Source organism: Furipterus horrens, unplaced genomic scaffold (assembly GCF_987537825.1).
Source record: "Furipterus horrens unplaced genomic scaffold, mFurHor1.1.pri manual_scaffold_4, whole genome shotgun sequence".
NCBI classification, from domain to species: Eukaryota; Metazoa; Chordata; class Mammalia; order Chiroptera; family Furipteridae; genus Furipterus; species Furipterus horrens.
Window position 1 is genome coordinate 148802936 of NW_028327174.1, and position 26087 is coordinate 148829022.

The following is a 26087-nucleotide window of genomic DNA, read 5'->3' on the forward strand; positions in this document are numbered from 1 at the left end:
ACTGGTTCTATCCCCAGCTGGGGCTTGTACGAGGGAACCAGTTGATGCTTCCCTATCACATCAATGTTTCTCTCCCTCTCCTTCTCCTTCCTTTGCCCTCTCTCTAAAAATAAATTTTTAAAACTTAAAAAAAAATTTCTCTGAACATTTCCCCCATGTCTTAGTTATATTTAGTGTCATATCATATAACTCTTACACACACACTGTATTTTCTCCTTTCCATATCTCCTTTAGCCCTAGTTCTAAATGTAGCAATATTTTAATGTTTATAACCACTACTTCAAGTTCTCTTTAGTCATCTCAATGCTCTGAAGATTCCCCAGGAAGGGTTCAGGAAAATGATGCCTCCCCTAGTTCTTACAAGTCAGTAAGTTGTCTCCAGTCTTTATACCAACAGCCAGTTTGGCTAGACTTAAAATCCTTGGCTTGTGTTTTCTTGATTCATGTCTTCCTGGAATGCTTTCTTTGTAAGGGTGTTATCCTAGTTCCTTATTTTTTTCCTTTCTTCTAATTTTGTATGGTGTTTGACATCAATGCTTTTCTTCTCTTATTTTCTTGAAACTTTAGAGGGTATAATTTCACTTAGCTTTGCTAGTTCACAGCTAGAGTTCCACAGAGCTCACTATTTTTGTTGTTGCTTTTTGGAGAAGCATTCAACACTATGACAGTTAAAATCTAATTAGACATAAATCACATCAGTAGTTGTCTGGGGACAAGGCTAAAGGTGGCAATGGTGACTTTGATGGAGCCCACGGGAACTTTTTGGGGTGATCAAAATGTTCTGTATCTGGATTACAGTCGTGGCATGGGTATATACACGTTAATATTCATTTAATATGCTGTAAATTATGCCTCAAAAATTATCTTAAAACACATTACAGAAGTTTACTTTCTGAAATCTCCTGGCTCTATTCCCCTCCCCTATTTTTAAATGGATCCTTTTTTACTTGGTCTGTATTGTCCCTGTCCTGTTCCAATTTGAATTGTATTCACAATAGTTTCTTCTCAATATGGAGCTTTGTCCTGGAATGGAGCTATAGCTAATTTTCAGAGTTCATAGAGCTTGAATCCCTTTAGACCTCACTGCAAACTGCATACTCACCCAAACTGGGAAGCCTACCCCTTCTAGCTTCAGCTGATGTATTAGTTACCTATCGTTGCATAACAAATCACCCTAAAACTAGCAGCATAAAACAAAAATTACCTTACAGTTTCTGTGGATCAGGAATTTGGAAGCAGCTTAGCTGGGTAGGTCTGGTTCAAGATCTTTCATGAGGTTTCAGTCAAGCTGTTGACCAGGGTTGCAGTCTCATCTAAAGGCTCAACTGGGGAAAGACCGACAGGCTGTCTGAATTCTCACAACACAGCAGCGGGCTTCCCCAGAGGAAGTGATCTGAGAGCCCAAAATGGAAGCTTCAATGTTTTTATAACCCAATCACAGAAGTTTTATGCAATCACTTCTGCCATATTCTGTTGGTCACACAAAGCAACCCTAGTAAAATGTGAGAGGGAACTATACAAGGTGTGAGTATCAGGAAGCAGGAATTATTGGGGTCATTTTGAAAGGTGGCCACCAAGCTGCTATTCTTAAAATTGCTTGCTGAGTTAATTTATTATTTTAGAGTTCTTGGGTCCATCATGAATCCTGTAGTTAGCCTCTCCTTCCTCTTACACAGCCCCTGAAACGACACAGATCTTCCAGCTTTCAGCTGTTTATCCCACCAGCTATTTAGGTGTTTGTGCTGAGTGCTGTATCACCCAAAACAGCTGTCCATGAGTTTTTGGATTAGATATTTTAGTTGCTCTATGTTTTCATAAGGACATCTAGAGAAATTAAAAATCTTGCTGTTGTCATCTTCCTAGAATTTGCTCCTTCTTCTATTTTCAACTTCTAATGTCATAAAGTCTTCCTTGCAAGCTGCACATGGGTTTTGTTCTTGTTTTAATGTGGTCTGCTGATTTTTGTCTTTCATTATAATATTTAATTCATATAGTTAATATAATGGCTGGTATATTTGAGTTCCTTTCTACCTTTAGACTATATGTTTTCTATTTTATCTACCTTTTCATTTCTTTTACTTTTTTTAACTGCCTTCTTTTGGATTTTTCTAATATTTATCATTCATTTTTGACTCTTCATTTGCCAACATTTTATTAATTTTTAGTGGTTCTTAAAGATTGTACCATGCAAAACTGACAGATAATCAAACTACTGGGTTGGCCAAAAAGTCATATGGTTTTTTCCATAAAATAAAAAGATACATTTTTCATTTTCACCAGTAACTAGTGATTTGGTATTCTGAGTATGTCCCCTATCTCCCATGTGGTATTAATGTTGATTGTTCTCAATTAATGTCTCAACAGTAGAGCATCATCCATTGAGAAATCTGCAGCATGAAACTTCACAAACCACTTTGACATGTTTGATCATCACAGCACCTTCTCCATACACTGCACAAATCTTTACTTGCATTTCAGCTGCGTTTTTACCTTTCTGGAAATAATAGAAGCATATGCCATAAATGTTGCTTATTTTCTTCCACCTGCAATATTAAAATGGCTACACAAAAATTCGCCAATTTTGATAAATTTTTTTTTAATGCACATTGACATGACAGCTGTCAATACAATCTAACAAAATTGTTTCGAATGAAGTTAAAGACAGCTAAGCGCTACTAGAGCCATCTTACAGAAAAAAACAAACGTTTTGGCCAACCTAATATTTTAAGTTTTACTTTCACTATTTCAGTATCATGCCAGGACCTCAGTTTCACTTACCCAACTCTATCTTTTGTATGGTTGTCATGCATTTTCTTCTACACATATTTTAAACTTCACGATTATTGTTTTGAATAGTCTTATTTGTACTTCACTCATATCATTACCCTTCCTTCGTTCTTAATTCCTTTCTGCATTCCCATGCTTCTAGCTGATATCTTCTCCTTAAAGAGGTCCTTTTAAAGTATCATATTTCTTTTTGTGCAGGTATGTTAGCATTGAATTCTCTCAGGTTTGGTTTGATAATGTCTGTATTTTGGCTAATTATTGTAGGATATTTTAATTAAAAACATATTTCTAAGGGCAGATTATCTTTTTCAATTTTGGAAAATTTTAGCTATTTTCAAATACAGTGGTACTTTGGTACTCATCGTTAATTTGTTCCTAGGAGTGGCAAGCAAGTGCCAAGTGCTGAAACATTTTTTCTCATCAAAATGGGACAAGTACCAGGTTTGATGAGTTCTGAAATTGACAAGTACCAAGGCATAACTGTATTGTTTTCACCCTACTCTCTTTTTTGGGATCTATAAATAAATGTAATACATACCTTTTCACCAAGTTACATATGTCCAAGTTTATTCCCCATTGTTTTCCAATAGTTTTTCCATGTTTTAAATTGAATATTTTTCACTAACTTACCTTTTAGTTCACTAATCCTATCTGCTGCTGTATCTTATCTGCTTTAAGCCAATCTAATGAGTCTTAGTCTCAGATACTATATATTTCAGTTCTAGAATCTCCATTTGGTTATTTTACAGATTCCAATTCTCAGCTGAAATTCTCCATCTTTTCATCTATTTTCTTGAGCACTTTAATCACAATTACTTTAAAGTCCCTATCTGATAATTGATTTATCAAGATCATCTGTAAGTCTATTTCTATAGTTGCTTTTTCTTCTCTGGTTTTGGATTATATGGCCCTGTCTTTTGATAGCACAGTATTTTTGGCTCCATGGTAGACAAGTGTACATAAAACACTGGAGGCTTCAGATGTCATCTTTCCATAAAGAAGGTCCAGATCTTATGGTCAAGACGGAGGCGTAGGTAGACACGATTCGCCTCCTCACATAACCATAGAATTACCACCAGATCTCAAAACTAGTAACACTCAGAACCGTCAGAAAATCACGCTGTATGGAAGTCTGACAACAAAGGTTTTAAAGAAGACACATTCATCCAGACAAATAGGAGTGGAGTCGCGGAGATGGGAGGAGAGGTAGTATGGTGCGGAAAGGCAGCGGTCGTGGAATGGACAAGAGGAATACCTTGGGAAAGAGCAATCCCAGCCCCAGGCCAGACTGCACAGCACAGGGTTCCAGTACGGGGAAGACAGACTGTTACCTCTGGCTGGAAAAACCAGTGGGGGGGGTTGGGCTGGTGGAAGAAACTGCTGGATTTTCGCTGCCTAAAGGGCCAGTGTGGTCTTAGAACGTAGGCAAACTTACCCACTCTGGGATTCAATACTGGGGCAGCATCTGGAAGGGTGCTAGTCACAAACGGGAAGGGAGTGAAGTGACTGGAAATAGGGCATGTACTGGGCTAACCGCCAGAAGCCAGGCAGTGGCACTGTCCCCTCTCCAAGCCCACCTCACACAGCCACAAAAAGGTGAAGCAGGTTGCCCCACCCGGGCAATTAGCTAAGGTTTCGCCCCACACAATTTACAGGTGCCTTTTCTACAGAGGCCACACTACTAAGACAGGGAGTAAAAGAAGCTCTACCTAATACACAGAAACAAACACAGGCGGTGTGGGTGGGGCACTAAATGGAGAAGACAAAGTAATATGGCCCAAATCAAGAACAGAACAAAAGCCCAGAAAAAGAACTAATCGAAACAGAGATAGCCATCCTATCAGATGCAGAGTTCAAAACTCTGGTGATAAGGATGCTCAGAGAACTACTTGATATGGCAATAAAATAAAGGTAGAAATGAAGGTTACACTAAGTGAAGTAAAGAATAATCCACAGGAAACCAACAGAGAAGGGAAGGAAGCTGGGATTCAAACCAATGATTTGAAACATAGGAAGAGATAAACATTCAACCAGAATGAAAAGAAGAAACAATAATTCAAAAAAATAAGGAGAAGCTTAGGATCCTCCGGGGTACCTCCAAACGTGCCAACATCTGAATCATATGGATACCAGAAGAAGAGGAAAGCAAGAAATTGAAAACGTATTTGAAAAAATAATGAAAGAAAACTGCCCTAATTTGGTGAAGGAGATAGACATACAAGTCCACGAAGCACAGAGTCCCAAACAAGTTGGACCTAAAGAGGACCACATCAAGGTACACCATAATTAAAATGCCAAAGGATAAAGACAGAGAATCTTAAAAGGAGCCAGAGAAAAGAAGAGTTACCTACAAAGGAGTTCCCATAAGACTATTAGTGGGTTTCTCGAAAGAAACTTTGCAGGCAAGAAGAGGCTGGTAAGAAGTATTCAAAGTGATGAAAAGCAAAAACCTACAACCAAGATTACTCTATCCAGCAAAGCTATCATTTAGAATGGAAGGGCAGATAAAGTGCTTCCCAGACAACGTAAAACTAAAGGAGTTCATCATCACCAACTCATTATTATATGAAATGTTAAAGGGACTTTACTTAAGAAAAAGATCAAAGCCATGAACATTAAAAAGTCAACAAACTCACAACTATCAACAATTGAATCTAAAAACGAACAAAGCAAACAACCAGAACAGGAATGGAATCATAGATATGGAGATCATTTGGAGTGCTATTAGCTGGAAGGGGGAAGGGGACAATGAGGAAATGGTGCAGGGATTAAGACGCATAATTGGTAGGATTAAAATAGACAGAGGGAAGTTAAGAATAGCATAGGAAATGGAGACGTCAAAGATCTTACATGCATGACCCATGGACATGAACTAAGCGGGGAGGGCAGATTGCTGGAGGGAAGCGGGTCATTGGGCGGAGGAGGGCAAAGGGGAAAAAAAGGGACAACTGCAATAGCATAATCAACAAAATATTCTTAAAAAAAGAAAAGGTCAACTCTCCTTCTGCTGAAGAGATATGTACTGTGGTGGTTTAAAATTTTGATCAGCAACTATGGTGAGGCAAGGCTGGTTTATAGTCTTCGTAGGACTTATGGTCCACTTGTTTGCCTTAGACATCTGGTTTTTAACCAAGGCACCTAAATTATCTGCTAAAAGCTTTGACTTCTGTCTCTACACTGCCCCCATGCAAAACTAGGATTGCACTGCATCCATAACTAGCGAGTCCCCAGGGCAAAAAACAAGTACAAAAGCCAAGTGCCTTCTAAGATTCTTCAGTTACAGTCCCAGTAGTTCTCCTTGCCTCTATGCTGCCTTCAAACAGATAAGTATATTTGATCTGGCTAATCTAGTAATTTTAGATAAGAATGATGATCTACTGCCAGCTATTTCATCCTACCCACAGAAACCTTCCATGTATTTAAGTGCTTCAATAAATGTCACACACAAAAAAAGAAAGCTCTTAAACTAAACTCACTTCTTTACTCATTTATCTATTATTTTAGTTGAAGGCTCACCTTAGCCATTTCCTCTACATAATATTGATAAAGTCATGGATCATAACCAAAATGTGTAAACAGTCAATTCATTCCTTCAAGAAATACTGTATTTCACTGAATCTAAAAAACCAACAATTGTAAAACATTATTTTATGTACTACCAAAAAAGAAACTGGCCTGCAATAGGGGCAGTCTAAGAACCCTCAACTAAAGATGGGACACAAAACAGAAGACAACAACTATGAGATATATTATATTATTTTATAAAATCCCAGAAAAGCAACAAGCCTGAGATGAAGGACCCTCAAATAAAGCTAGAAAACCAAACAGCTTCTCTCACAGTTAAAAATAAATGGGAAATAAATTACCTTTACTATACCTTATTACCTTACTATAAAACAGAAAATAAATATGCCTGTTTCAATATTTCTACTGAGTATAAGGAGAAAGCGTCCCCTGAGAACTGAACCACAAGGTATGATTCATGCATGTTAGCAGATATGAATTCACACTACCTGTGTGGTCTATAAAAGCTCAGAGAATTTAACTTCAAGTAGATGGCACTCCACGATGACTAGCAGAGACAAATTCAAATCTCTGAAAGATCCCCATTTCAGTTAGTCCAATAGAAATTTTAAGATACATCTAATTTTCAGAAATGCTAAAATATGAAAAACCATTAATCTCAGATTCTATTTAATATTATAGTTACTGAATACCTGTTGAAACTAGTGTCTAGAACAAGGCCTGACACACAGCAGCAAACAAAAATCAGGTATTAACTATTCCAGTGGTAAGACAGGCTGAATAATAGACTTCAAAGATGTACATATCCTAAATCCAGGAACCTATGAGTATGTTACCTTACATGACAAAGTGACTTTGCAGACATGATAAGTTAATAACCTTGAAATAGCATTGTCCAGGTAAGCCCAATGTAATCATAGGGGTTAACCTTAAAAGTAGAAGAAGGAAGAGATACTCTGAGAGATACACAACATTGTTGGCTTTGAAAATGGAGGAAGCAGGCCATAGGCCAAGAAATTAGAAGGCCCCTAATATATGGATAAGGCAAGGAAAAGAATTCTTGTTAAGAGTCTCCAAAAGGAACACATCCCTGCTGACTCTTTGATTTTATTCCAATTAAACTCATATAAAACTCTGACCTACACTTATAAAATGTGTTACTGTTTAAGTTACCAGGTTTGTGGTAATTTGTTGCAGCAATAATAGCAAACCAACACAAAGCAGGGCAAGAAAAATAAATGTCACGATAATCAATACTACAAAGAAAAATAAGTCAAGAGTAAGGGAAAATTCAAGTAACCTTATACCGGGTATGTGTATATGATTTTACATAGTGTGATCAAGAAAAGCCTCTTTTCAAGTGATATTTGAACAAAGAACTGAAACAAGAGACAGAGCAAGCCAAATGAATGTGTGTGGGGAAAACCAGGCAGAGGAAACAGCAAATGCAAAGGCTCTGAAGCAGGGGCATGTTTATATGATTAAGCAATACAAGAAGGCCAAAATTGTTGGAATATAGCGAACTTTGATTTATAACTTGATATAGAAACCAACTTTGTGCCCTGTAAGAATGGTATATTCAATAAGAATATCACTGAAGAGATTTCATGATAAGCAAACATGGATAAAATTTAGTAATTAAAAAACTATAAAAAGGACACTGAAAATGAGGACACCCACGGTATAAGGTTAAATAAATTATTTTCTTGCTACAGGATTCAAATTTTACTTATGGATATATAAACTAGTATGACTTCATGTGATATTAACTACAACATACATTATAATAGTAAGTGAAGTGTTTTCAAAACTAAATTTAAACTGTAAACTTCTGTTTTGAACTCTCTTTAAAGCTAAAATAGAAACAAAATGAAAGGTAAAATAGAATTTGATAACTAGAATTAGATAGTTTAAGCATATTTACTTTTAGGTACTCACAAACTAAAAACAAAAAAGAAATCATGAACTTTAACTCCAAGTTCCCTCATCGAATCTCCAAGGCATATTAAATATATTCCCTACTTGCTTCTTCCTTTGCACCTTCAGTACAATAGAGGATCAAAGCTGAAAGTTAGTTCTTTGCAAAAGTTTAATGAAACGAATAAACCTCTGGTGAGATTAAAGAGTCACATACTAAATTGAAGAATAAGTAAGACTGTACACATTAAAAGATGAAACTACAAAAAAAGAAAGAAAGAAAAAGAAAGACAGACAGACAATTGGGCCCCTGCCCAGGTATCTGTCAACAAGACCATAAAAAGCCCAAAGATCTATGTGTCACCAACTGATCATTGTAAACAAAGTGGATTTGCTTTGCTTAAAAAAAAAAAAAAAAAAAAAAATTAATTAAAAGGTAAATAAAACAAATGAATTTCTAAAAAATTAAATTCTACTTTAAGAAGAGAGAGAAAATCTGAACAGTCCTGTGATCATTACAGAAATGGAATGAATCATAAAAATATCTTTTCACAAAGAAAACTCAGCCCCAGGACTTTATTGAGAAGTTCTACCAACTACTCAGGGAAAGGACACAAAACTCTCTATAAAACAGAAAAATATCATTCAACCAAATTATTTTATAAAACCAACATAATTTATAAAGGACCACTACATAGAAAAATTAACATGCAAATTTTACTCATTAACACAAATGCAAAAATCCTATACAAAATATTGTCAAACAAACCCAGGAAAGCATACCTACAATATACCTGTATCAAACATAGTTATTCATGAAATTTTGAAAGCTTTTTCATGAAGATCAGGGGGGAAAAATGCAAGCTATCCATACCTCCTTTCAACAATGTACTAAAGAGCAGCCGATGAATAAAGAGGAAGCAATCAAAGGGACGAAACAAAAATGTCATAATTCACAGATAATTATAATTAAAAAAATTTCAAAACAATATACATGTAAATCAAAATCAGTTAAAAAAAATCTAGTAAGGCTACTGGATCCAAGATTAAAAGTTACTTGTATACTAGTAACAGAGAAAAATGAAATAAAATAGAATTTATAATAGCAAGTGGTACCTAAGGTTAAATAAAAATAACAGACAATATTTAAAATCAGATCCTCGGGAGAGAATTATATCAGATTGAACCATATAAATGCCAATATTTAAACATTTCAACCTACAAAAGCATATTTCATATGGTTCAAGCTAACAAAAACATGAGAAAAACATAAAGACCTAAGTAAATGAAGAGAAATCATATTATGGATTAGATTCAATGTAATACCTATCAAATTCTCAATGGTTTTTATGTGAAAATTACCAAGATGATTCAAAAAGTCAAATGAAAGTACAAAGAACTAAGAAAACAGCATTAAAGAACAAGGTAGGAAGATCTGCTCTGTCATATTATGAGAAGTATGGAACTGATATAAGGATACACAAAACAAACCATTGTTATAGAATAGTGACCAGATGGATGTATCAAATATAAAGATACTTGTTATGAGGTGATATTTAATATCAATGAGGGAAAAGTGAGCTTTCAATAAATGGTAAATGATTATCTGTATGTTAAGGTAAGTTAAACCCTTACCTCACACTGTACATAAAAACCTACTTCAGTGGATTAAAGACCTAGAGAAAGGCAAAAACACAAGCTTTTAAAGGTCAGAATGGAGAATATCTTTACGTTCTCTGGGTAGGGAAAAGTTTCTCCCTTCCCCTTCTATGTTTTATTGAGATACAATTGACATATCATTGTATAAGTTTAAGGTATATAACACAATGATCTGATATATGTGTATATTGACAAATGATTACCACAAAAAGTTTAGTTAACACCCATGACTCACAGTTACATTTTTTTTTCTTGTGTTCAGAATTTTTATGATCTACTCTTAGCAACTTTCAAATATACAATTTAGTATAGTTAACACAGTCACCACGCTGCACTTCATTCCTGGAACTTATATATCTTATAACTGGAAGTTTGTACCTTTTGACCATCTTCACCCTTTTCATTCCCCCATCCTTAGATACCAACTCTGGAAAGTCTCTTAAGCAAGAAGGTTTCTCATAGAAAGCATAAATATAAGAAAAAATTTTGACAAACTCAACTATTTTAAATTAAGAACACTACTCAAACATACAGAGAAAAGATAAGCCATAGGAGAAAATACTTTCTCCACATGTAACTGAAATGATCAAGTTTCCACAATTAGAACTCCTAAAAACCAGTATGACAGACTACCTAATTAAGAAGAACAAAACACCCATGTGTAGAAAAGTGTTCTTGCAAAAAAATGCCAATAAACATAAGCTTCTCAATCTCATTAGTAATCAAGAAAATAAAATTAAAGCCACAATGATATAATATTTTATTATACCCCCCCCCCCCCCCCCACCCTGGTTAGCAAAAACTCAAGTCAGGCAAAGTGTGAATGAGAATGCAGAGCAATGGGAACTTTTATACTGCTATGGAAGTAAAATCCAGTACAACCACTCTGTTAAAGTTGAAGATGCACAGGTTTTATAACTCAGCAATTCTACTTCTACACAAGATGTGCACTACAAAAGCTAATGCACATAAGCACCAGGACACAGATATAATGTCATGGCAGCACTGTCTGTAAGTCCTAAATTGTCTATTAACAGCAGAATATCTCTATAGCTTCATTCAAATTATTTACCCACTATTTCTAGTGAAGGGAAAAGATTTCTAACCATGAAAAAATTCCAATCCACAAGTCACACTGGCTCCTTTTTGGATTTGTGTTCCTAGCACGTCTAGTAGAAATTTAAACGACAAAGAACATAATATTTTATAGGATAGTGTATTTTACTGTTGGGATAGCTATCACCTAGTTTTTCTCTCTAGTGAGCCAGTATTTGACTATCTATAAATTCCCAATCAATCTTAATTCTAGCCACTAAAGCCAGGGTGCTCCACTCCAACTATACCTCAGATTCACTCAGGGAAATATATATTTTAAATAGTTACCTATTTTTTAGCTCAATGTAATATAATGTTTTCCCCTACTGTGCACAGATGCTCTTTTGTACTTTCTGCTCTCAAGTACCTTATAAGGCTCCCTATGTAAACAATTTATATAGATGCTTTCTCTTTTTCTTCATTATTGTATCCCTATCTGAATTTCAAGTGGCTTGGAAGTCTGTAATTGAGTTAACATTCTTATTCTGGCAATAAAATCAAACTTGTGTTTGTATCAAATTCTGCAACTGTTTTCTAAAATATGAGCTATTTTCAGCACCTCATATAACAATCTTTTTCTTTATCTTAAGAGTCAGCAAACTTTTTCCATGAAGGGTAACAGTAAGTAGTTTAGATTTTACAAGCCAGATAGTCTCAGTTACAACTATTCAACAATGCTGTTGAGTACCAAAACAGCCATAGAGATTACAATAAACGAATGGGTATTGCTGTGTTCAAATAAAACTTTTCATAACAACAGGCAGCCAGTGGGCTATAGGTTATGGACCCCTGCTTTGCATTATTAACCGTAAGTTATTAACCATAAGCAGATGCTTGAATGCAGATTTGTCACCTCAGTGTTATCACAGATATAATATATCCATTATATATAATATATACTCCATTATATTATATATGCATTGTATGTATTAGAAAAATATGGAATAATCCATTTAACTAGAACTTGGCAAGAATATTAGTTTGGCTGTTTTTCTTATGTAAAAGAAAACTGTGGGGGTCACCCTAGAATCCCCCATGCTTAACACAACAAATGTACTTCTAAGGACTCATTTGGGAAAAAAAAAAAAAGCACAAATATGTGTTTACAAGATTGCTTACTTAAACATTTATAATAAATAACTAGAAACAGTTTAACAAACCTTTTTTTTCCTTTAAAGTAAATTAGTGACTATTCACCCAATAAGCTCTATTAAGAAGAAATGGACTAAGAAAGATGGTGATAATGCTTTCCTAAGTATAAAAAGCAATGAAACAACACATAGTACTCATATCAATTGAGGGAAATACCTAAAAGTATTTCTTAAAGAATTAATGATAAAAACATCTGAGTAATTTGGTATTTTGAATTCTCTTCATTAAGCCTGTAAAATCCTGTAAGTTTAAGAAAATTACTATAAAGAAAAATTTCAGATAGTCTTACAAGAAAAGCAGGCAGTTGGTTAGATAGTCATAGCTATTATATCAACATAGATCTATCTGCACAGCCAACAATGGCTATTGAAATGCTCTTGTATATTAGTTGGTCCATAAGAATTCTGTGAGATAAGCAAGGGCTTCTCTAATAAAACATTTATTTCTAAGATGCTTTCAAATAATATCTTCAACAATAAGGTAGCTATGGAGATTTAAGAACCATTCTTAATTTAAAGATTTTCAAAAAAAATTTTTTAAGTCTCCTTTAGTATGTAAATTTCCATCTTTCATAGATTCCATTAAAAAAGTAACATGTGCTTAATACCTAAAAATTACATCAGTGAAGAGAATCTTACCCCAAGAAAATATTGACACGAAGTTCTTTTTTGGTCCTTGAGATGGTCTTCAATGCAGTAATTTCTGCATCAAACCAAAATCCTCTATTACTAGGACTTTCTACATTGTAATTAACCATCACCACATCACCAATATTAAGTTCATTCCATTTCAAAGTGGTTCTAGCTCGTGGTCGAAGATCCTTCACATTTATTTCTACAGTACCACTTTCCGGGTATCTGAAGAGAGAAAGAGAAGAATCATAGAACACTGCTTCTGATAACTGCCAAAGACGAATGAAAATGTATGCATCATATATAAAAACTTTATCACATTATTCCTTTTTTTTTAACCTCACCCAAGGACTTGCTTATTGATTTTAGAGAGATGGAGAGAAACATCAATGTGTGAGAGAGAAACATTGAACAGCTGCCTCTTGTACGTGCCTGGACTGGGGTTACCAGGAACCAAACCTGCAGCATTTCAGTTTACAAGATGATACCCCTACCAACTGAGCCACATGGGCCTAATATTATTAATAGCCTTTAGGGTAACTGATATTTATTCATGATATTAACTGCCAGAATAAATAACTCTTGCTAAAATCTTAGTGAGACATTCTTTGCTAACTTGGGGGGAGTGGGGGAAGGGCGTTAAAAAAAACACAAGTTCTTCTTCCTCCACATTTTCTTAATCAGAGTTTAAGAATTACTTTTACAGGAATAGGTGCTGACCTCTTCCTGAATTTGGAACCAACTCCAGTTCTGCCATTTGCTTTAGACATAGTAGGAACGTGAGCCCAGTACATTTTAATAGCCTCCATTTTTCCAGGAAAAAGATAAAATACTAGGCCTTATATGTAGCTAGCTCCCTAGTAATGGCAAAAACAAAAAAAACAAACCTAGATTTTTTAAATGTATCATAAAGTACAACCACATGAAAGAATTCTAGCAGAATCTTGATTTTTGTGTTTCTAAAGGTAAGCTTAACATAAAACTAAAGCTGACCTGAACTTAAAGCTTAGAAGGTTACTCAATTTTAGGCCTAATTTCTGGTTTCAACAGATCAAAGATAGCAATGTAACAGTCCACAATGGTTTCTATAAAATTAAGACCTGAAGCCGTTATGTATTGTTTGGTAGTAGGCAGGAGGACGACAAAGAAATTAGTAACATCTGGTTTGTGCTCTTGGGACGTTCTGTTGGGGCAGGCTAACCTACCGTAGTGGTGGTTCTCCAAGCGTGGTCCTCAGACCAGCAGCATAAAGCATCATCTGGACACGTGTTAGAAAGACAAACTCTGCGCTCTGCTTTGGATCTACTGAGTCAGAAACTCTGGAAATAAGGTCCAGCAAACTATGTTCACAAATCCTCTAAAGCATGCTCAAGTTTGATAACCTATTGTGCCATAGGAACACAATAATTAAGTACCATACACTAGTGTGATAGCATTAACAGGAAGAAACTAAGAAGAGACCATTAACCCTTAACCGAGCGGCCTGTTCAAAATATAAGTAGGTCTGAAGTTGAAAGTTGCTGTAGCAGCTAACCTTGATTATTCTGAATCAAATAAGTAATATGCAGGCCTAAGACTCTCACAGTATTATATAATTCATTTAGAATAAATGGATATTAATCCTGGGTGGGACCTTTAGTTAATTACTCTATTTTATCACGTCTCTTCAAATTTTACAATACTTAATTGAAAAAATAATCATCTCAGGATTAACAATGACCCCATTTTACCCTCTTTGTGCCAAAATTTCCTTCTACTATAAGCTTTCCAAATAACCACGCAACCTTTGCTCAGACAGTAAGTGATGAGGTGTCAGTTTTAACCCAGAAAAGAGAAGATATTGATACTGGACCAAAGATAAGCTTTGGAACTCACTCACTGTATACCTAAGTTCCACGAGAAATCTACAGCACTTCGGGCCAAGATGGAGGCATAGACAGACACATTCCACCACCCTCCATAAGAAGAAGAAATACAACTACCTCAAACTAAAAACAACCAGAACTACCAGAAAAATCACCTATATGGAAGTCCAACAAACAAAGTTATAAAGAAGAAATACTTATCTGGCTGGGCTGAGGAGTGGAGAAGGGGTTGAGAGGATATGGTGTGGCAGCAGCAGCAGCAATACAGTGGCTGTGGCCGGCCAGTGGAAAGAGCAGCCACACATAACAAAAGTCGAGAGGGAGTGATTCCAGCCCCAGACCAGACTATGCAGCTCACTGTTCTAATGTCAAGGAAAATAAAGCCTCATTGCTTCTAAATGTGAAAACCATGGGGAGTTGGGGTAGAGGAAGAAACTGCCAGTCTCTCAGCAGAGTCCATTTGTTTAGAGAGCACCCACGATCCTAAAACATCTGCAAATCAACCCACTCTGGGAACCACAACCAGGGCAACAGCTAGAGGTATGCCAGTCTCATACGGGAAGCAGAAGTGCCTCAAAAACGGGCAAGTGCTGAGCAAGTGGTATTGTTCCGTCTCAGACCCCTCCCCCACATACAGCAGCACAATGTGGTAAAATGGGTCTCCCTGTATTGATGAATACCTAAGGCTCCACCCCTTAAAATGTAACAGGTGCAACAGCTCTTCCTAAGACAGAGGTAAACACAGGAGGCTGTCAAGCTGAGACAGAGAAGTATGGCCCAAGAGAGGAAGCATATCAAGGTTCCAGTGGAAGAACTGAGAGACGAGGAGATAGCCAACCCGACAGACACAGAGTTCAAAACACTTGTGATAATGATGATCAGACTTGACAGACATGCCTGTGTATGGCAAATGCATAAGAAGTGAAAGTTAAGCAAAATGAAACGAAGAAAAATCCACACAAAACCTATGGTGAAGGGAGGAAAGCCAGGGTTCAAATCAACAATTTGGAACATAAGGAAGAAATAAACAGTCAACCAGTACAGAATGAAGAAACAAAAATTGAAAAAAAAAAAAACAACAAGGAGGCTTAGGAACCTCTGAGACAACTTTAAAGTGCACATCCAAATCACAGGGGTGTCAGAAGGAGAAGAGGAAGAGCAAGAAATTGAAAACTTATGTAAAAAAATAATGAAGGAAAACTTCCAAAGTGGTGAAGGAAAAAAGACATACAAGTCCAGGAAGCAAAGAATGTCCCAAACAAGCTAGGCCCAAAAAAGACCACACCAAAACACACCATTAAAATGCCAAAGGTTTGAGATTAAAGAGAGACTTATAAAGCATTAAGAGAAAAAAAAGAGTTCTCTACAAAGGGGTTCCTATAAGGCTATTTTAGCTGATTTCTTCAAAAGAAACTTTGCAGGCAAGAATGGACTGGCAATAAGTATTCAAAGTGATGAAAAGCAAGGACCTACAACCAAGATTACTCTACCCAGCAAAGCTATCCTTTAGAATAGAAGGGCAGATAAAGTTCTTCCCAGACAAGGTAAAGCTAAAGGAGTTCATCATCACCAAGCCATTATATACATGAAATGTTAAAGGAACTTATTTAGGAAAAATATCAAAACTATGAACATTAAAATGACAACAAACTCACAAGTATCAACAACTGAATCTAAAACATAAAAACAAAAACAAACTAAGCAAATTACCAGAATAGGAACAGAATCATAAATATGGAGATCATTTGGAGAGTTATCAGCTGGGAGGGAGAAGGCAGAGAATGGGAGGAAATGGTGCTGGGATTAAGAAGCATAATTGGTAGGAACAAAATAGACAGGGGAATGTTAAGAACAGCATAGGAAAGGGAAAAGCCAAAGAACAAACAAACACGACCCATGGACATGAACTAAGGAGGATGGGATTGATAGACAGAGGGGAGGAAAGGGAAAAAAGTTGGGACAACTGTAACAGCATAATCAATAAAATATAATTTAAAATAAAAGAAAATAGAATAAAATAAAATAAGAAATCTATATGCTCTCTCCATAACAGACCATTACATCTTGAGAGTCAAACTGTCCCTGCCACCCTCAATCTTCTCTCCTAAATAAAAACATTTTAAATGAATTTCCTTCTACTTGTATGACAAAGTTTTAAATCCTTTATCATCACTCAGAACATTTCATTTTCTACTTGCCTGGGTTTAAAGTCCCAATTTAGCTTCCCACTACTGTGTGTCCTTGGGAAAGTTAGTAAACCTCTCTGTGACTGTGTCTTACGCGTAAAATGTACCTAATGGTAACTAACTGTACTCATGATTGTTTCAAGAACTAGAATAAGAAAACTTGTACAGTGCTAAAAATAGTATATGACAGGGTAAATAAATGTTGATTAACGTTTTGTCACTGTCACACAGAAATAATCCTAAAGAAAACTGACGAGCAGAAGTGTCTATGGTTCTACTCTCCTTCCATTTTAATTCCATTTCTAATGGTAAAAGTTAAATTTAGAGGTCTGTAGTCTAACACTTGGTGTTTATATACTCATGTTTATATACTCACATTAGTTTGGTCAGAAAAATAACCAATACTTCCACAACCTATAAAACAAAGAAGTTAATCTAGATCTTCTGGGGCCTTCTAAGTCTAAAGTTGTGAATTTGTTTCCTGCCTCAATATTTTTAAGGCCATGTAAGACAGAAAACTTTTCTCAGCTATAATGTGAAAATTATATTTTGACATATTATCATGTATTTCTGTACGTTTAATACTGGGAAAACAAAACACTGTGATGGCAAAAATAATTCTCCATTTATATGAGTAAATTTTTTAAAATTAGATAATAGAAATATTTTGAACAGAGCAGAGAATTTGAACAATGTTTCAAACCTGTATACAAAATGTTTATAGATGTTAAGGTTAAATAAGTTATTCCATATTTCAAAGCACAAGAATTTAAGCTATGTTTGCCCTGAACTAAATTTGTACTATTTCAGAACAGTATATGTTTATGTTTAGTACTAAACAGTACTATTTATATTGTACAGTACACACACACACACACACACACACACACACACAAAGTCTGTAAATAATTTCATGAAAATGAAGTATATTTTTCTAAATCTAACAAAAGAGATGTTAACTTAATTTCTATGTGAAAAAATAAACATGGAAGGGGCACATACACTACTCTTATCAAAGTCAAGAATATCCAAGTGCTCAAATATTGCTATTGTTCTTTTCCTGGGCATCTTCATCTCTGTATAACACCACATACAGTGATAACTCGGAGGCTCTGCTCTAACCCCAATTTTTCTCTTCAGATTCATATATCCAACTACATTTCCAACACAGATGTCTCAGAAGCATCTGAAATTTAAGTTATCGAAGACAGAATTCTCATATCCTATGATCTGCTAATGCTCAGTATGCTCCAGAGGAAATCTTTTCTACTTCCAGAAACATAGGAGTTATTTCTAATTCCTCATAATTTCTCCATCCGGTTACTAGGTCCTCCTTATACTATATATTTAACAATTCTTTAACTATAGTAAATACCTGCATTTCCTTGATTCTATTGTTAAGGCCCAACATATCTCTGCCATTAGAATCACATCTTAAGAGTCCATATCATACCTCTGCCAAAGATTCCATAATAGATCTACTTAAAATATTTTGTGAAGTTTGGTAACAGTATGTTCAAAGGCTGTGGGAAAACAGGTATTCTCATACATTACTGATGGGAATACAAAGTGGTACTGTCTCACTGTAGAGGGGAATTTGGCCATAGCCAGAAAAATTGCCTATATACTTATCTTTTAAATCCAGAAATTCCACATCTAGGAATCCACCCTAAATATAAATAACAAAAATTGCTATGTAAAGACACACAGACAAGGCTATTTATAGCTACATTACGTGTAATAGGATTAGAAGCAAGCTAATCTCCACAATAGGAAACTATTTAAAATAACATCGTACAATTACATAATTGAGAATTATGTTCCTATAAAAAGAAAAATGAGCCCTGGCTAACGTGCCTCAGTGGACTGAGTTCCAGGCTGCAAATTTGAGGGGTTGCTGGTTCCATTCCTAATTGGGATACATGCCTGGGCTGCAGGCCAGGTCCCTTCTTGAAGGCGTGCGAGAGGCAATCAAGAGATGGTTCTCTCCCTCTCTTTCCTCCTTTCCCCTCTCTCTAAAATATAAATAAAACCTACAGGACTTCTGGACAAGATGGCAGCATAGGTAAACACAGCTGCCTCCTTGCACAACCACACCAATGTTACATACAACTAAATTACAGAACTACCATCCCTCATAACCACCAGAAATCCAATTGAGTGGAAGTCCTGACAACTACAGAATAAAAGAAGCCACATCCATCCAGACTGGTAGGAGGGTGGAGACACAGAATGGGCTGGTCACACACCCACATATGTTGGATAAAAATTTGGGAAGGACATCTTGGGAGTGAGGAGTCCCAGCCCTACACCAGGTCCCCCAGCCCAGGATCCAGTGCTAGGAAGATAAGTCACCATAACTTCTGGATGCAAAAACCAGTAGAGATTGAGTCAGTGGAAGAAATTACTAGAGTCCCAGGTAGTTTCTCTTAAAAGAACTTACGCATGGACTTATTCAAGACTCACTCCCTCTCAGCTCCTGCACTGGGGTAAGCTTGAAAGGCACCTGTGGCATACAACAGTACAGTGGTGAAGCTAAGGATTAAATCAATGATATAAAATATAAGGAAGCAAAACACGAATCAGAACAAGAAAAAAGAACCCCCCCACCCCCCCAAAAAAGGGAATAGGGTAAGCAGCCTCTAGGACAACTTCAAGAGGTCCAACATTCACATCATAGGGAAGAAGAGAAAAGGCAAGAAACTGGAAATCTATCTGAAAAAATAATGAAATAATACTTTCCTAATTTGGTGAAGGAAATAGACATGCAAGTGCATGAAGCACAGAGTCCCAAACAGGATGGATGCAAAGAGGTCCTCTCCAAGACACATCATAATTAAAATGCCAAAGGCTAAAGATAGAGAATCTTAAAAGTAGGAAGAAGAAAGCAGTTAGTTCAAAAAAAACTTTGCAGGCAAGGAGGGGTTGGCAAGAAGTATTCAAAGTGATGAAAAGCAGGGACCTATAGCCAAGATTGCTGTACCCAGCAAAGATAACATTTAAAACTGAAGGGCAGATAAAGAGCTTTCCAAACATAAAAAAGTAAAGGAGTTCATCATCACCAAACCCTTATATGAAATGTTGAAGGATTTAGGAAAAAGATCAAAATTATGAATAAAATGGCAATAAATACATACCTATCAACAATTGAATCTAAAAAACAAAGCAAACAAGAAGATCAGAGACAGATCATGAATACAGAGAGCGTTCTGATGTTTGCCAGATGGGAAGGGGGCGTGGGGGAATGGGTGAAGAGATAAGGGGATTAAGAAGTAACAATGGATAGTTACAGAATGGCTGTGGGGATATAAAGTACAGTATAGGAAATGGAGCAGCCAAATTATGTATATGCATGACCCATGGACATGAACAATGATGGGGGTATTGCCAGACGGAGCAGGAGTGCTGGATGGAGGGTGACAAAGGGGGTAAATCAGGAAAACTGTAATAGCATAATAATAAAAAAAAAAACTTAAAAAACAAACAAACAAAAAGCATCCGCTTGATAATGCTGTGTCTCCTATTCTTCTTTGAGAAGCATTGATCTATATAGTTCCAGATCTATGAGAACAAGAATTTTATGCAGTGCTTCTAAGGCCTGTTAAAAATTACGTATTTAGTATTCTTAAAAATGAAAAGCCTGTAATCAGCTCAACTGCTACCTACAGCAATATCCAAGAATAAGTTTTTTTGTTTTTTGTTTTTTTTTAGGTATAGGCAATTCCACAACACAGCATTCTCCCTCACCGGCAGAAGGTCTAATGTATAGGTGAAGATAACCAGTGCAAACTAGTCTAAGCAGCTAATTTCTTCCAGCATTCGCACTGAGTAAAACTGTGCAGGAGACTGTATGAAACATTTTGGGAAGTATGTTACAAGCTTGAACAACTTCTGAAAGAGGACTCAAGATATCCCCAAAGACCTGAGGCATAGAGAGGTAGGAATGAATCAAGGTCAACTTTATCTACACTTAGCTGTAGGCCTCCCCTACACCTATGGAAGGTTGAAAGTAGTGTTCTTCTTTCTCTTGTACTATATGATCTCTTGTTCTCAGAACACGAAGTCAACGTATTATTCTAATATAGGTATAAGATAAATTATTGACAAAAGAAATAATCATTGAGTAAGGTCGGGGTAATTTTCAGGGTAACTGATTAAACAGTATTTTAAAAAACACGTTTATTATAAAATAATAAAACTACATTTTCTTAGGTGGCTTTTAAGCCAACTAGTAATTTTAGTAAACTCAAATTGTACTAAGCAAAGTATTAATAAATAGCATCACTGAAATCTTCCTTCAGAGTATGTCTTCCTGATTTTAATATGTTTAAATAAAGACATCATTCATCTGGAGGCATGTTCTAGTTTACCAATCTTTAATGTTATACCCATATAAAAAGAAAGTTTTTCTTGTTCTAATAAATAAGATTACTAAGTTTCACACCTTAAATGTAAAACTTACATATAATTAAGAATAACTTACTTAAAACTTCTTACAGTAGCATTTTACTTGGAAGTAAATCTCATTTGTAGAACATAATAACAATGTTGGATAACTGTTTTGATAATGGAAACAACATAATTAGGTTAAAAATACCTACACCAAAGATAAATCCGTATTAAGAATATTTACCAAAATAAGCCCTGACTGGTGTGGCTCAGTGACTTGAGCACTGGCCTGCAAATTGAAAGGTTGCAGGTTCGATTCCCAGTCAGGGCACATGCCTGGGTTGTGGGCTGGGTCCCCAGTTGGGGGTGTGAAAGAGGCAACTGATCGTTTCTCTTGCACATTGAGTTTCTCTCCCTCTTGCTTGCTCCCTTCCCCTCACTCTAAAAATAAATAAATAAAATCTTTTTTAAAAAAGTACCAAAAGAACCTAGCTTTACAAATAAATAAATGAAAACCAAGAAATTTGATTCTATTGTTACTGGGTACATTTCAAGGTTATCATAAACAAAAGGATGTAAGTCACATATTTACAGATGAGAACATTAAAAGCTGAAAGAGTTCAAACAAAATAAAAAATTACCAGTAAACCAAAGACCTAGAGAAGTCAAACCAAATTCTAATTCTAATGCCTGAACTACTTGTATACAGCCTGTAAGAGAACCAACTCTCGGTGTACTCAACGGGGCCCTTGGCCTCTACCCCAGACCCATCCAATACAGGGAGGGTAAGGTTTCGTGTTCCTCAGGAATCTGCATTTTAAACACCTTACCTGGATGAATCTGCAGTGTTGATGACCACCTTTTTGAGAAACACTAATGTAAAGGGGTGATGTGTATATTTGAAAACATACCCCTACCCCCGATATTTGTAAAGACATTTTTCTAAGCACTGAGTGATCTTATAACACAACAGAAGAACAATGGTTTAAGGTCACAGACTTGTCTAACTTCTTCACTCCTCCTTTTGATTATCATCCATTGAGAACGCTGCAAGTCATGCAAAGTTAGAGGAAATATTCTTGGTCTTTGGTAAATATATTAATGACAACCAAGAAACAATGGGGTCAAACTGGTCACTGCACCAGGATTCTGGAACTAAACCCCAACTTCTAGGCCTCTGTACTCAAGATCAATGGAACACTGGTTTAATTATAGGAAAATCTCCTACTAATTTCTGCCCCAACACCAATCAAAACCTAGAAGTCATTATTTTGACATTGCTCAGAATGCTTTTGGGACTCCTTTAGAAATAGATTGCGATATCAATATATTCAAGAAAATCAGTTTTGTTACTTTTATAGAAAAACTACTTTTATCTAAAAATACCACCTGATTTTATTCAGAATTGGCTCACTGACTTCTATTTGCAGTAGCCATAATTAAAGCTACTCAAAAGCACGCACCACAGGCCAAGAATAGCTGGAAAAATCTTAAAGAATGCTGGGAGCAATGGCAACATTACCTTAAGACATTTGCCAGATGAGCTTCTAGTTATAACCTAGCGTAAGTTACCCTCCAAGTTCCTAAGTGTTGCTATAACATTTCCATTTGATTTCACGCCTATGACACAACACACTTAAAAGCAGTTTCACCTATTTGGTTTAAAAATCCTTTTAATATTAATGAGCTATGGATTCTCCCCACAGGAAAAGGCACACAGGCATTTATGGCCAAGTAAAAAAACTTTGGTTTAAGGTTATCTATTCTGCAAAAGCATAACTGGAAAGACTGACAGAAAATTTCTAAATTACATCAACAACCCTATATGCTATATAAACATTTTACAATATTTTGTAAGACTGCTTCTCTCAAAATGAGAGATACTATAGTAGAGTGGTTGCAAGTATGTGCTTTTCTGAATCCACATCTACCACTTATTACCTATCCAACACAGGGCAAGTTAATACATAACCACTCTAATTTCAGTTATGCCTACTATACACATAAAAAGTATCTATGGGCTTCCAGCCGAGATGAAGGCATAGGTAGACAGGCTTCCCACCATCTACAATAAGAAGAAATACAACTACCTCAAAACTAAAAACAACCAGAACTAACAGAAAACTGAAATGCATAAAAGTCCAACAAAGATATAAAGAAGCAATACTCATCCGGACAGCTAGGAGAGAGAGGACGTGGTGTGGCAGTGGCGGAGACAGCAGTGGCAGCAAGACAGTGGCTGCAGCCGGCCGGAGGAAAGCGCAGTCACATATTTAAAAAAGTATGAAGGGACACCTGAGAAGCGATCCCAGAACCATACCAGACCATGTAGCTCATGGTTCCAGCGCCAGGGAAAATAAAGCCTCATTGATTCTGACAGTGAATACCAGTAGAGTCTGCTGTGGCATTAGAAAATGCCAGTTTCTTAGCAGAGTCTGTTTGTTTAGAGGGCCCCCATGGTCCTAGAACATTTGCACACCCACAAACTCTGGGAATCACAACCAGGGCAACAGCTAGAGGGGCGCTAGTCTCATACAGGAAGTGGGAAAAGTACCTGGAAAAGGGGTGAGTGCTGAGCAAGTGGCACTGTCCCCTCTTAGACCCCTCCCCCACATACAGTGCCACAACAACATGGTGAAACGGGTTGCCCTGTACTGACAAATACCTAAGGCTCTGCCCCTTACAACATTACTGGTGCTCTGCCTAAGACACAGAGGCAAACACAGGAGCCTATAAGTTGAGGAGACAGAAGTATGGCCCAAAAGAGGGAACAGATCAAGGTTCCAGTGGGAGAACAAAGCGACAAGGAGATAGCCAACCTAACAGATGCAGAGATCAAAACATTGTTGATAACAATGCTCACAGACTTGACAGACAAGGTTAAGTACAACAAACACATAAGAGAGGACGTGAAGGCTATGCTAAGGGAAATGAAGGAAAATCCACATGAAACCAATGGTGAAGGGAAGGAAAATGGGGTTCAAATCAACAATAGGAAGAAATAAACAGTTAACCAGTACAGAATGAAGAAATAAAAATAGAAAAAAACAAGGAACCACTGGGACAACTTTAAATGTGCCAACATCCAAATCATAGGGGTGCCAGAAGAGGAGCAAGAAACTGAAAACTTATGTGAAAAAATAATGAAGGAACACTTTCCTAATTTGATGAAGGAAATAGACATACAAGTTGAGGAAGCAAAGAGAGTCCCAAACAAGCTAGATTCAAAGAGGACCACAACAAAACACATCATAATTAAAATGCCAAAGGTTAAAGATAAAGAGAGAATCTTAAAAGCAGCAAGAGAAAAGAGTACCTATAAAGGAGTTCTCATAAGACTATCAGCTGATTTCTCAAAAGAAATTTTGCAAGCAAGAAGGGACTGGCAAGAAGTATTCAAAGTGATGAAAAGCAAGGACTTACAACCAAGATTACTCTATCCAGCAAAGCTATCATTTAGAATGAAAGGGCAGAGAAAGTGCTTCCCATCAAGGTAAAGCTAAAGGAGTTCATCAACACCAACCCCTTATTACATGAAACGTTAAAGGGACTTATTTAAGAATATCAAAACTATGAATAGTAAAATGACAATAAACTCACAACTATCAACAGAATCTAAAAAATAAAAACAAAAACAAATACAAAAAAGACTGACACACACACACACAAACAAACAAAGTAAACAACCAGAATAGGAACAGAATCAGAGGTATGGGGATCATTTGGAGGGTTATCAGCTGGGGGAACGGAGAGAAATGGGGAAATGGTGCAGGGATTAAGAAACATAATTGGTAGGTACGAAATAAACAGGGGGATGTTAAGAATAGTATAGGAAATGGAGAAGCCAAGAACTTACATGCACAATTTATGAAAATGAACTAAGGAGTGTGGAACTGCTAGACAGAAGGGGGTTACTGAGTGGATGGGGAGTAAGGGAAAAAAAAGGGACAACTGTAACAGCATAATCAATAAAATATACTTTAAAAAAACAAGAAAAAATATATATCTATGGTACTTCATTTAATTTTTATGAGAATTGCATGAGGTAATTCAGGTAAGGTATTGTCCTTGTACAGTGCCCAGCACATAGTGTTATTTTTAATAATCATTGAATTAGGCTACTCCACTTTTAAAAAAGTACTTTGGAATAATTTACTAAGAAGTCAAAACAAAAAGAATCTTTGTTTATGAGGTAAAGTGACAATTCTATTTTAATGTGAAACTATGGAGCACAGAAGATATATTAATTTTCATAACATGAAAACCCTTAGCAATTATTTACTCATGTTTAAAAATTTCAGCTTTGCTTAGCTACAGACAATAATTATTCATTCTTAAGATATAAAAACTTTCACAAGCATTTTCTCCTTTCAATATGTACTTCCTCGTACAGACTCTTAAGTGTTTTCTACTTATTTTCTTTACAGATATCAGCTAAAATTTATAAATCAAGATCTCTAAATTAGACCACTAAATTTAATAAAATTGAAGAAAGCAAATGACTAACAAGAATAGTATTCTCAAATACACCTTTTTACCTAGCCTATAAGACTAACTAACGATACATGTTGAATCCTTAGATGCATGAAAATGTCAGGAAAGGTTTTAGTTCAACACCATGTCAAATTCAGAGCTCATCCTAGAATAACTGGTATATTTAAGAGCCTATTTTAAGAGGAAAGCCAGGACTAGATCTCAGAACAAATATGCATCTATCACAGAGTATTTTCTCCCACTCAAGAATATACCAACACATTAAAATAAATAAATTCCCCGTAAACTCATTATGGACATTGCTTTCTATGCAAAGTAATACAGATAAAGGCTGCACATTGGAAAATGGTCCCTCATTTAAAGTCACATATAGATTATTTAGCTTG

The 26087-nt window shown here is 36.1% G+C and overlaps 1 protein-coding gene across 2 annotated transcripts in view; it reads right to left on the reverse strand.

The window, feature by feature from the left end:
- The window catches only part of UHRF2 (ubiquitin like with PHD and ring finger domains 2), an 81134-nt gene that overhangs the window by 29671 nt on the left and 25376 nt on the right, over positions 1-26087 (reverse strand). For both annotated transcript variants that reach the window (XM_090274110.1, XM_090274109.1), the window contains exon 4: positions 12774-12992. In XM_090274110.1, coding sequence (XP_090130236.1) covers positions 12774-12992 — 219 coding nt within the window. The remainder of the gene's footprint in view (positions 1-12773; positions 12993-26087) is intronic.